The sequence below is a fragment of the Caretta caretta genome, chromosome 21, assembly GCF_965140235.1.
Source record: "Caretta caretta isolate rCarCar2 chromosome 21, rCarCar1.hap1, whole genome shotgun sequence".
Classification (NCBI taxonomy): domain Eukaryota; kingdom Metazoa; phylum Chordata; order Testudines; family Cheloniidae; genus Caretta; species Caretta caretta.
In genome coordinates, this window is record NC_134226.1 from 1,043,643 (window position 1) to 1,056,217 (window position 12,575).

Sequence of the window (12,575 nt, forward strand, 5' to 3'; positions counted from 1 at the left end):
ATATATGGAGAATCAGGAGTTTTGAATCAGCAGTCAGAATAGTCCTTAGAACTTCTTCATCATGAATAAATTCTTCAGAGAAACTTACCAAAAAATTGAATTAAGGAAATGTTTGAGGGGAAATATTGAAAACAATTATTTGAATGGAATTTCAGATTTTTCATAAATCCAGAATTAAACGAATAGTTCAGACCGAAGTGTAGTTCCGTTGCATTTAACAATATGAATAGTAACAGTGTCATTGAACAGTTGCTCTGTTCTAATTTGGTTATTTAATGTATTGCCTTGTTCTGCAATTTTTGTTTTATTAACCCCAGCTTTCTTTTGGGGAAAGGAAAGCCAAAAAAAGGAGTCAAGAGCTTTTATATTAAGTATATTGTGCGAGCCAAAGTAAAGGCACTCTTTCCTTCTCCTCCAACAATATAGCACTCTATAAATGTTACCTTTTACACTCTTTGAATGAAGAGGCTTCTAGGCTTGTAGGACTTCATTTTCTACTATTGAGACTACATAATCTGAACCTATTTAAATTAGTTAAGTATCAGTTTTTAGACTGAGGATTAAAAAGAGATATTCACTTGAAGTTTTTTGTTCCTTTGCAAGAAATGTGAACGTCTCCTGCTTTACCTATATTGCCATGAGCTGAGCATTGAATTCCAGGAGCCAGTCCCAGCCTCGGTGAGTCTCCTGCTACATGAAACTGGGGAAAAAATAAAACGTCAGCAATGTCACCAAAAGACCACTGTCGACAAGTTTTGTTTTTTGGAATGAGTTGCTTGTTCTTGCCATATTTGTCATTGAGATACTTCTGGAGTAAAACAAGTCTGAAAATGTCACTGGTCTTATCTAGCATGGTACTTCTGAACCATTAAACCCATTAATTAAAAAAATCCTTCCCAATAGCAATAACTGAATGAACTGGAGAGGATTAGGGATATCTTATAAAATGCAAAATATTGTACCATTTATGCTTAGCAAGAGGCTTTAAAAGAAACATTTGAATTAAACCAAAAAATCTGATCTGCTTGGCAGTTTTGTATTTTGAGATGTAAAACAAGTTTATTTTAATTATTCTGGAAAAGATAGCGATGGTCTAATATCTTTATACACAAGTTTCTCTCCCGAATACTAATAATCGGCACTAAAATATAACAAAATACGTTGTGTTAATAAAACCTCCAATTGCCCTCTTTCCTTCCTCATGAACTGAGGTAGTTGCTTCTGATTGTTCCCTGTGTGTACATGCTATGATGGGGTTGGCTGGATGCTATTTTGATATTCTGATAAGTAGCTTTAATTCTCCTTTTGTGAAGTATAAAAATTGCATATCAATCTTTTTTGGTGGTTTGTGATTAGATGTATGCTTTCTTCACAGATACCAAACTACTATAAAATTATAAAGAAACCAATGGATTTGTCTACAGTAAAAAAGAAGCTGCAAAAGAAACATTCCCAGCACTACCAAACTCCTGACGACTTTGTGGCAGATGTCCGGCTGATCTTCAAGAACTGTGAAAGGTTTAATGAAGTATGTTAACTTCCAAACTGTAAACATTTTTGGATTGAGATTTATGCTGATTCCACAGCTGCCTCACTCCAGTTTTCAGTCTGTGGGAGTTCCATGTGTGGAGCAGATGCAGAGTCGGACCCTTTATAAGTAAATACAAACCAAGTAATGACAGATCTTGCCTACGGTTTTAGTTAGAAGAGGCTATAAAGTGCACTGAAGGAAAACTTTTACATGTGTTTGTGGGAAGTCATGAACTCTGCAATAGCTGTACTTAGGGATTAAATTCATGATGTGAGGGAGCAGTTATTTGCTAAGGCATTCTGGCTGGCGCATCTTGACTGGAGTGTGGCTGTTGCTGAGACCTGTGGTGTGGCGTAAATTGGGCAGTCCTCCAAAATATTCCAAATGGAATATACCATTAATGCTTATCAATATTATGCCATAAACTTGTACCGCTAAGGAAAAAAGCGTATCTAGAGAGAACCCCCTACTGGTTGTCTCTTCCTGAGCTCCCAGAATCAGGCTTTCATAACTGTAAGCAGAGCCCCAAAAGTCTTTGTTAGTCCCCAAAAGATCTGGCCGTTCTCTCTCCGTCTGGCTCATAGATGTCTAGTCTGGCACAGAAGCAGACCTTAAATGGGTAGTCCGCACAGGGATGTAAAACTTTTCTGAGGAATGTGGATAGATGCTCCAGTAGCTGTGGGAAGAACTCGCTCACAGGAAGAGCTGAAGAGTGTGAATCCCTAGTGGGGAGGTCCCACTTCAGGTGGTGTAGAGCGTATAACAGTAATAAAGTGGAACAAAGAAAAGGAAAATTTAATCTGAATGTCACAGAAAAGTCCTTGATGCTGAGCCCCCTGGAATAGTCCTGGAGAGAAGTGGGGGAGAATGACCATCTCTGGAACACTTAAAGCAAGATCACATGAAGGCCTGCAGAATGTACTGTAGGGAATGGTCTTGCATAGGCCCTAGTGATGGTGAAATGACCTTGAAAGTTCTCTTCAATGTATAACTTCAGATTTCTGATGTTTAAAAAGCATTTCTGTCCTCTGCACAGAGAGAGGCCCTTTGGAGCAATCAAACCTATGTTTAAAACTGACTGAGCCTCATGTAAAATACTGGAATAGTGAAAATAACAGTTAAAAACAAGTTTCAGAATGAGGCACTTTTGCACAATAGACTTTGAACTTGAGCTCTTTATAACTATCTGTCAGGTGGAGGTTAATGGGGCATATGGAAAAAGTGCATCTTTCAAAGCTGTTTGATCTAGGGAGTGAATGAAGCCTCTGCTCTGGAGGAAACCACTTCTGCTGCTCTTAAGAAGTATAGTGTAACAAGAGTAGCAGGAGGCTCCAGGGAACTGTGGTTCTTTAAAAGGACTCTTTAAACTTAGCTGTTTGGAGTCTCACTTGATGACTCTTATTCTGGAAGCTGAGGTGGTCCGACCACTCATGACTATGGAGACAATTTTGTTACAGTAAAATTATGCATAATTCACAGCACTGTCACAGTTGGGGGGGGGAGGAGAGAATTTCATGCTATGATCGTGGCCACCTTGTGGACCCTCCTCCCATGCATTAACAGTTTTAGTTCACATTGATGTAGTCCTCTTTGAAACAGAGCTAGATCAAAGCAAACTAACCAACGTTTAATATAGGGCAACAGGGTCCACATGAAAAGTTCATTAGTTGGCTTTAAACTAGTCTCTTTCAAAGAGGACTAGATCACAGTGAACTAATGAACTGTTAATGTGTGGCAGCAGGGTCTATATAAATAGCAAAATTTACAGATCCATGATAGTGGTGACCACCATGATATAAACCAGATCCTTACTCATGACACAGGTTCAGATATAGTTCCTGCATTTTTATAGCTTGACACATGAAGGTAATCAAAGTGGAAATGGATCCACAAGAATGCACTCTCATTTCTTTTATAGAGAAGATTTATGCAGGAGCTCTTCTGTTATGATTGAAGCATAGAGCACTTACTTTCCATGATAACATTCTGGGCAACTGAGCTTTATAATAAAGGAATGTTGTCATGAGCGTTTATTATAATGTGTTTTAACATGACCGGGAGCCGCTTATTATACGATGGTTTCATATCTTGCCAAAGGTTCACGAACCATAGATTTTTGAACCAGCCTTATAAAGAGGGTGACCTATACGACACTGAATTTTAGAACTATACTTATCTGGTCATAACAATCTGTTTTTCCTGTTATGGCTAACTTTAGTCATCCAACCCTATGCAATCTCATAACTTTAGAAAGGATTATAATTTCATTTTTTTTGACTCTGGTATCCTTTTTAGATGATGAAAGTTGTTCAAGTTTATGCAGAAACACAAGAGATTAATTTGAAGGTAAGCGTTTCAGACCACGCACACTTGGTGAAGGGATGTGCATTACCAACAGGTGAATATTCCTTTTTTTTTTTTTTTTTTTTATTTGCAGGCTGATTCAGAAGTAGCACAGGCAGGGAAGGCAGTTGCGTTGTACTTTGAAGATAAACTTACAGACATCTACCCAGACAGGACCTTCCAACCTTTGCCTGAATTTGAGCAGGAAGAGGATGATGGTGAAATAACTGAGGACTCCGATGAAGATTTTATACAGCCACGTAGAAAACGTCTAAAATCAGATGAAAGACCAGTGCATATAAAGTAATCTGATGATACGGACCTAAACCTATTGTAAAAACTGTTATTTAAGTGTTCCTGGAATATCATCATGCCTTCAGTGGTCATTTTGAAGAAGCTGATAGCTTTTAGACAGTATTAGATTACAATAACTGTGTACAGAAACATTCTTGTCAAAGGGGGAAAAGTTCGGTTGTAATTTTTTGTGGGGTTGGATTACTTGGAATTCCCTTTTCTTTTCCCGAGGACACTCTTGGCATGTTCTCACAGTTGGAGGTGAGTGAATGTTGATAAAGATGCAGAGTTGATATAGGATGCTCCTTGTACAGATAAGTGGACTGTCATGCTGCTTAGTGAACTTTTCTGCAAGACTGGACCAATACAGCAACTGTATATCACTTTCATGATGGACTGCTGTCTAAACTGTAAGAAACTTTGCTAAAAAATCCCCTCTTGTGTGAACTTATAAGTGTGAATTGCATCATTGCTTTTATCACCTTCTCATTTAAGTGATGTTGTGAGTAACTGATCTTCTGTGTTAATTCAAATATCTAGATTCTGCTTTCTTTACAACATTTTATGTATAGAAACATTACAAACGATCATTAAACTGTTCTAAATTGGCAAGTGCAGGAGTGTGAGTTCTTAATACACGCAGGACTAGGCCTGGCTGCAATGAACGCTTTTCAGTAGGGTTCATACATAGTTATTAATGGAGTCCTATGCACAGAACACTTAAATTCATTTCTTGTTGGAATTCTTAAGATTTTGTCTCTTCCAAATCCCCCTGCAGAGGCAGATAGCGCCAATATTAGTTATATAATTTTCTGTACTTACCTGTTTAGGCTGAGAAGATAACTGGTGACTTTCCAGTCTTCCCGAATATCCGTTTCTGATAGACCACTATTGGCAAACAATAACCTGACTACCAAATGTGTAAAATTTTCTGTATTCACTTTGTCTTATTTGTAAATAGTGGACTGAAATTTTTTGCAGCTCAGCAACATTTGCTGAGCTGTTTTTAAGCTTATATGTATTCTTACTAATGTTCCTATCAAGAGCAGATTGGTAATATATGCTGTCTATTTCTATCATTGCATTCATATTGAGGTTCTATCTAATTTTATTAGAGAACCACTCAGAACTTTCTTCAGAAGCAGCTTATGAGTGAAATATCTAGAAAGATCAGAATAAACCTGTTGGAATTGGGTTACTTATCCAGCCACAAAATGGAGCACTTGCACAGACCAGGGTTTGAAATTTTGAGTGATTTCTGGTTGAATTCTGAAAATAGATCAGTCCCCATCCGAACTCTGTATAAAGTAGGCACCTCTGCTATACCTTCCCATTGAAAACTCCCTTGAGTGCAGCATTTGTGGGTAGACATACCCGCACAATGAACTGGTTAAACTTCCTCTACTGGCCTGATCTGCAAGGATTGGCACCAAGAAATGTAATTTTTAGCCTTTGTACAGATGAATCTTTTGTTAGAATAAGATGAACCAGTCCTTTGTGTGAACGCAGACCAGATCAGGGTGACCAGAATGTAAATTTGACATGAAATTTTGCTTAAATACAGCAGATCTGTGGCAAATGATTTTTTTTTAACATTCAGCATGAATGAGTCATATGACAAACTTTGCATGTAAAGAAAGATTTAACTTAACCATAAAGTAGAGGTAAATATTTTTAGCAAAAAATGTATTGAATCAACATAAATAATGCTCTAAAAAATTCTTTATGCAAAACACTTAGGATTAATTTTATATTTACATAGAAAAAAAATTAATTCACATGCGACTAAATCCCCTCTAAAATAATGAAAGGGATTTGAAGGCATTTACGGCTTTGTCTTACTTCCTTAGGTTACCTTAACGTTACACTTGAACAAAAGTGTTGGATCCTTTTGTTTTATTTTATTCAAATGATGTTTTCTCAAAGGATTTTGTCCCATTAAATGTAATCATTATAAACCATTTATATTTGAATGCAAAAAGTAGTTACTCAACTTCTTTAAAAATATACTTATGTACATTCATGTAGTGACACTTTGTTAAACCTTTGAGTGTCAGAAGAGAAGGATGGGAAGTATGCGTAGGAAATTCTAACCTTTTGGTAAGATTAGATCACTTAGTGACTACACTCATCACCTATTCCCTGTCAGTTTCTAGTTTATCTCAGAAAAACTTGTCAATTTGAAAAGGAATATTCACTATTGAATTAACAGTGGAAAATGAGATTTCGTGGATTGTCTTCAGTTTGTGTTGCCAGATTTTATGGCATTTAAACACTACGTTCTGCAGATGTCTTAACATTTTGATATAACCTCTCAGACACTTTAGATTTGTTCTGCTCCATATAAACAGGTAGACTCACTATGAGGAATTTTGTTAAACTTTAAAGTAGCCTGTATTCCATTAGTTCCATCTACAAACCACAGTTAGTGACATTGAACTTTGATCCTGGTCACAGTTCAAGTTTTATTCTTGCCCGTTATCCAGTTTTTCCTTTAATCTCTGCAGATGACCATAAAGATTATTGCTATTGATTATATGAAATTTGAACTGTTGGCAAGAAATCTTAAATTTTCTTAACTTGTGTACAACAAATTTAATGAACAGTCCAATCAAGTAAATGAGAATGAAGAACAATTCAATCAAGTAAATATTTTTCATTTTTTCTTTCCCTTTTGGTACTCCAAATATACTAAATCAGAGTAACTTTTTGGAATTAGCTAGGTTCCATTCATAAAGGATGCTGACGGATATATAAGCTACATTAATCTGCTGCTTCTTCCCTTAGACTATGATCATAAATTTATCCTAGAACTGTTCAGAGTTCACTCAGCCAAAATGTATTTGTGCCGGTTTGCATATATTTTACTTAATAGCAAGTTGATTAATTTTGTATTAACATCTGGACACATTCGGAGCGGCCTCTGTTTGGCAATTGATAGGTACTGAAGGATGTGTGTGCAATAGATGCAAATAAAAGTTGTGAGCTACATTGGAATTTAGAACATGCCTTACATTAAGGTTAAGCCTTGTAGCAGATATTAGGGTGCACTGTGCATGCATCATAGTTTATCTGCACAGTTGCAATGTTCTAATGTGATAGCAAGAAGATATTTTGGCATGTGATATAACTATATGCTCTGATTTTTAAATGCTCCTGTAAAAAGATCATTCGCATCTCACTTTTTGTTGTAAATGGTTCTGCAGTTTAAGTTAATCCAAAAAAGTAAAAGGCAACTTGCTTTGAAACAGGAGTGAAAAGTGTACAGTGTGCTAATTGTGGACTTCTCAATTACCTCAGCAGGTATCCTGCCATGTAATTACTAGTGATTAGTGTTAATTTAACCAGCTACATAGGTTCAGGTCTCTTACTTAACTGTGCCCTGGAATTAAATGGCCTACCATGCAATGTTAAGGCTGAGTTACTATCCAAAAAGGTTGTTCCTCTAACTTTTAAAAGTACAAATGCTCTGTTAAGTGTAGATAGCTTGTTTCTTGTGAAATGTCACCATTAATACTATGTGGTATGGCACTGATGGTATGTCAACATACTCAACACTGGATCAGTGAAATGTTTTATAAACATTTCTGCAAGCTACCAGAACTAACTAACTGAGATCTTTAAAATTAACCCAAACTTACCATTCTGTTGTATAACCCAGTTTATTAGCTGATCCTATTTAAGCTTAGGTAATGGCAACAGTGTTTTAAAGTTGCGTGTATGATGTACTGGATGTAGGCTATTTTTCTTGTTTTCTTATTCTCTTCCTTGGAAAAAGCAATAAAACTGCTTTGTCTGTTGCCTATTAGCATGACAGGAATCCTTTCCTTTGGATAGTGGTTTTATAGGAAAGTTTGTATGCATATCACCAAGTCTAGCTTTTAAAACAAAGTGTGCAGGAGTTATTGACAATATAGTGTGGCATTTTATTTTAAAAATTGGGGAAAGTTACATATTTTTTTAAAAAGTAGGTGTTTGAGTAAATAATGGAGGTACTTTTTTAAAAAATGTATATGCCACAGTTTACATAGACATATTTCAGACTAAACATAGACATTGTAACTTCAGATATGGCAATTTCTTTTACTTTGTCAAAAATGCATGTACAGTAACACTTCCATCTTAATTCCTTGGGTTTGCCTACTCGGGTCCTCCTTTATATGCTTTTTAATGTATCTGAATCAAAATAGTTTTCAAAAATTGCAGTTAATTTGGGTATCTTTATTGTAACTAAACTATTAAATGTATGAAATGCAGTTTTGCCCTTTTCTATTGAATGATCTTTACAACCGAAGGCTGCTTTCTTTAAAATTAACTGAATTTATACAAGGAAAGGTACTAAAAGAATTTTATAAGGCTGACTTATTATAGCATTCTCTCTAGAGTGTGACCTAAATTTAAAGGAATAAAAAATAAAATGCATGTCTGGTAATGGTCTGCGAATGTGAACATTTCTTAAGTTCAAAACATCATGAAACATGTATATAGCCTATAAAGATTTGTGCAATTGCAAGCCTGTTTTAATTTTATATGTAAGCATACTCATGGAAGGGTTAACTTCACAGCAATCTCAATAATTTCTTGTTTCCAGCAATTAAACTTTTTTGCACATAGTTAACTTTGGTCATCCTTCAGTATGATTCTTCAAAAAGTGCTGTTTCTGTGATACTGTATTATCTGAATAATCATATTTAACTTTAACAGTTACAGTTTCTGATTGTTCTGTTCCTGTGTTTTTTGCTGGTGTGTAATAAAGGCAAGTTTTTTCTTTTCATGGTTATTTAATACATTAGCTGCCTGTAAATATTTCTTGTTAAATGCTCTGGAATGTGGTGTAGAAGTTGTACTAGATCAGTTTAAAGCATTGTTTGAAAACCACTTTGTTTTGGTTATTTCTATTAAATTAGAAAAATGCAGAATTTTTCAATTTGAGTTTCTTTTTTTGCAAATCTGAACTAAACCTTTAGAAGGTACAAATGTATTTTGATAAGTCATTTTCACAATAGTGGGTAACAGTAAATACTTAGACCAAAAGTTTGTACAAATAAAAGTAAACTCCATTGTTGGGCAAGACTGTCTATCAAATAAAGAAGAGAGCAGTATCTGGAGCATGAGCTAGAACAGGACAAGGTGTAAAGCACATTCCTAGCATGATTTTTGTCTAATGGTCCTTGTTTCTCTCCCTCCTTTTGGCTTTGCTGTTGCCACCCATCTCTCCATCATGGTTTGTGTATTTACTCATTTTAAAATGAGACTAGACTGGATAGTACCAGAAGGTGCATTCTTGGCTTGTCCAATTATTATTTTGGAGAGGGCCGTCTCTGAATGGTAGCTAAATGGTAGGAAGTTATCTAGAACTTTAGTTCTGGGGAGTGTGAGGGAAGGAGGTTGCATGGCTTTGAAAGTTCTTCCTCTTGGGTTGTTGAAGCTCTCATGTTTGAATGCTATCTGCATGAGCGCTTGTAGAAAAGTGTCTGACGTGTGCACACATACACCACCATGAACACTTCAGCATGGGTAATAGCTGCTTGCTCATGACGGTGGTTAAGCCAGATAGTTTGGCTGTTATACCTTGCAGTCAGCTCTGTCCTATTTGTAGAAGAGAGGTCTTGGAAAGAGGAGAATTGTTTATTGTCCCAGGTATGACCACAGGCCTTCTCACATGCAGAACTAAATGCAAAACCACTCCTCCTCAGGTGTGCCCTATTCAACCACAGCTGTTAGTTTTAAGCAAGAATTCTGGTAAGTCCTGTGGTTGTGGGTTCTGCAGGAGGTGAGACGATCACAACAGTCCCTTCTGGCCTTAAAATCTAGGATGGGGAAATGCTTGGGAAAGCCAAGTTTTCTACACCTAACACACCATCGCTCCTGCACACTAAAGCCCCACTGACTAAGTCTCCTCCTGTGGGTGGGATGGAAAGAGATTGATTTCTTCAAGTGCTTGGGTGGTGACCAGGTACCATGCAACCACCTAGATAGAAGGTGCTGCATCTCTAGCACTAAGCAGTGTTAACTTAAGATTTTGCTGAAATACGAGGTGTTACTTCTTGCAAACACATCCATTGAAAATCTGTGCTCTCAGCTGAGCACTGTCCACAAACACATGTATCTGTGGTGGGCTGTAGCAGAAAGATGGATGGATCTGAAAGCAAACTGTTGTCTTTTGGGTAAGAGTATTTTGCTATCAGCTCTAGCATTTGTCTTTAAAGAGATGACGTTTGTGTCCACCGTGATCCCCATTCCCACAAATGCATCTAGAAAGGTTTCCAGTGCTGCACATTTTGAGATGCTGGCTCTGTAATCTGCCACTAGTCGTAGAACTGGGGTTAGACGGGACCACAAAGGTCATTTAGCCTAGCCCCCTGCCAAGATGCAGGATTTGTTGGGTCTACACCAGTAGTTTGCAGTGAGGGGTACCCATACCCCTGGAGAACAGACGTCTTCCAGGGGGTACATAAATTCATCTAGATATTTTCCTAGTTTTACAACACACTACATAAAAAGCACTAGCAAAGTCAGTACAAACTAAAATGTCATACAGACAATGACTTGTTTATACTGCTTTATATACTATACACTGAAATGCAAGTACAATATTTATATTCCAATTTATTTTATAACTATATGGTAAAAATGACAGCAATTTTTCAGTAATAGTGTGCTGTGACACTTCTGTATTTTTGTCTGATTCAGTACTGTACGAAGCAAGTTGTTTTTAAGTGAGGTGAAATGTGGGGGTAGGCAAGACCAATCAGACTCCTGAAAGGGGTGCAGTAGTCCAGAAAGTTAGAGAACCTCTGGTCTGAACCATCCAAGGTAGATGTCTACCCAGCCTCCTTTTGAAAACCTCCAGGAAAGGCGCTTCCACAGCCTTCCCAGGCGTCTGCTCCATTGTCCCACTGTTCTTGCAGTTCGGGAGTTTTTCATGAGATTAAATCTAAATCTGCTAAAATCTCCTGTCTTAAACAGGCACTCCCTAAGTGCTGGGACTTTGGGGTCCAGGGGTAACAGGCCCGTGGGAGCTCTGGGGGTGGAGGTTTCATTGTGTGCATCTTTCAGCTAGTCTGTAAAGTTGAGTGCGTTCTCCCCTCTGCATATTGAACACAGACTCAGCCTTGTCAGCACTTTGGCTAGACCATCTGCTCCATCTCCTACTGTGCTGTTCATCTGGCCTGCCCCTGTGGCTGGACTCTCTTCTGTCAGTTTCAGCACCAACATGTCTGTCTCCATTCAATCTGCTGGGAACAGACTTCATCTTTCATTCTAGCTTGTTTCTCTTTGGTGACCTTTGTCCTGGCTTGCTTCAGTGAGATTCAGAATCTTCCCTACATCAGAAAGGAGAGTTTGGTTTCCAGCTGTCAAGGTTTAGGCTTTTAACCCCTTCCCCCATACCTCCAAAACACCAGCAGTTGAAGACAGCCACTTAGCCTGTGATGAGGAAAACTAAGTTTGGAACCATGGCACGGTTACTGCCACTGGTCGAGACACTCCAGCATTAGCAAGAACTATTTCCATGGAGAGAAAATGCGATTTCAGAATGCTCTTATCCCAGGGTGGAGATTAGCTGGTGTCTGCAAAGTGCCTTCTTTTAGTCATTCCCCTCTCCTTACTGCAGGATGCAATTTTAGAAATCAGCGTGGTGTTGGCAGTTGAGATGGTTGAGTATTCCAGTGCTTGAAGGCCTGTATTCAGGGTTGGGTTGTGTGCCATTACGCTCCTGTTCACTCTCTCCCATAATACAAACAAAGAATGTTAAACCAAACTCCTCCTGATAAACAGAAGTACTCTATGTAGAATTAGCCTGTGTAGCTCACCACCACAATGTATCAGTGAGGCTAATTCCTTAGCAGGCTTCAAAAATAACTGGACAATTACATGAATCAAAAAAACACCCAGTAGGTGGGAATTAAAAAAAGTATATAAACCCTTCTGCTTGAGGCTACTTCTCTGCTTTACCATGCAGCCTTTCAGAAGGGATGTGCCAGATTAGTGCTGCTGTGATCCACACTACCAGAGGGGCTCTGTATTGCCCTCTAGGGTCTTGACCATATATAGAGGTTTGACTCTGCTGGGGCTGCCCTGGCTTTGTCCCTGCAGGTGATCCACATGGGCCCTGTTACAGTTGTCAGTGTCTGACTAGTAGAGCAGAAGCTGTTCATAGTGCCAAAAAGAGAGCCCGTGAATCCCAGTGCCCAGCAGCCCATGGTCCTCACAAACGGGAGTAACTCGCTGGCCATGCAATTTGCCTGGCTGCATGGCCTGGTCCATAGAGGGGAGAACAGCATAACTAACCCCTCCTCCCATTCATGCCTGTGGTGCAACAGGAGGTATGTGCTGTGCAACTGAAGGGGCTGAGTTCAAGGCAGTATAGGAACCTCAATGATAGTATTTAGCAGTGAAGTTGGTC

The 12,575-nt window shown here is 38.2% G+C and overlaps 1 protein-coding gene across 2 annotated transcripts in view; it reads left to right on the forward strand.

The window, feature by feature from the left end:
• The window catches only part of TRIM33 (tripartite motif containing 33), an 81,185-nt gene extending 72,098 nt beyond the window's left edge, over positions 1–9,087 (forward strand). The window contains exons 17-20 of one of the 2 annotated variants that reach the window (XM_048826838.2): positions 604–678; positions 1,376–1,528; positions 3,827–3,877; positions 3,969–9,087. In XM_048826838.2, the coding sequence (XP_048682795.1) occupies positions 604–678; positions 1,376–1,528; positions 3,827–3,877; positions 3,969–4,181 (492 nt within the window). In that variant the 3' untranslated portion in view covers positions 4,182–9,087. The remainder of the gene's footprint in view (positions 1–603; positions 679–1,375; positions 1,529–3,826; positions 3,878–3,968) is intronic. The other variant, XM_048826839.2, reaches the window with a different exon arrangement.
• Positions 9,088–12,575: the final 3,488 nt, after the last annotated feature.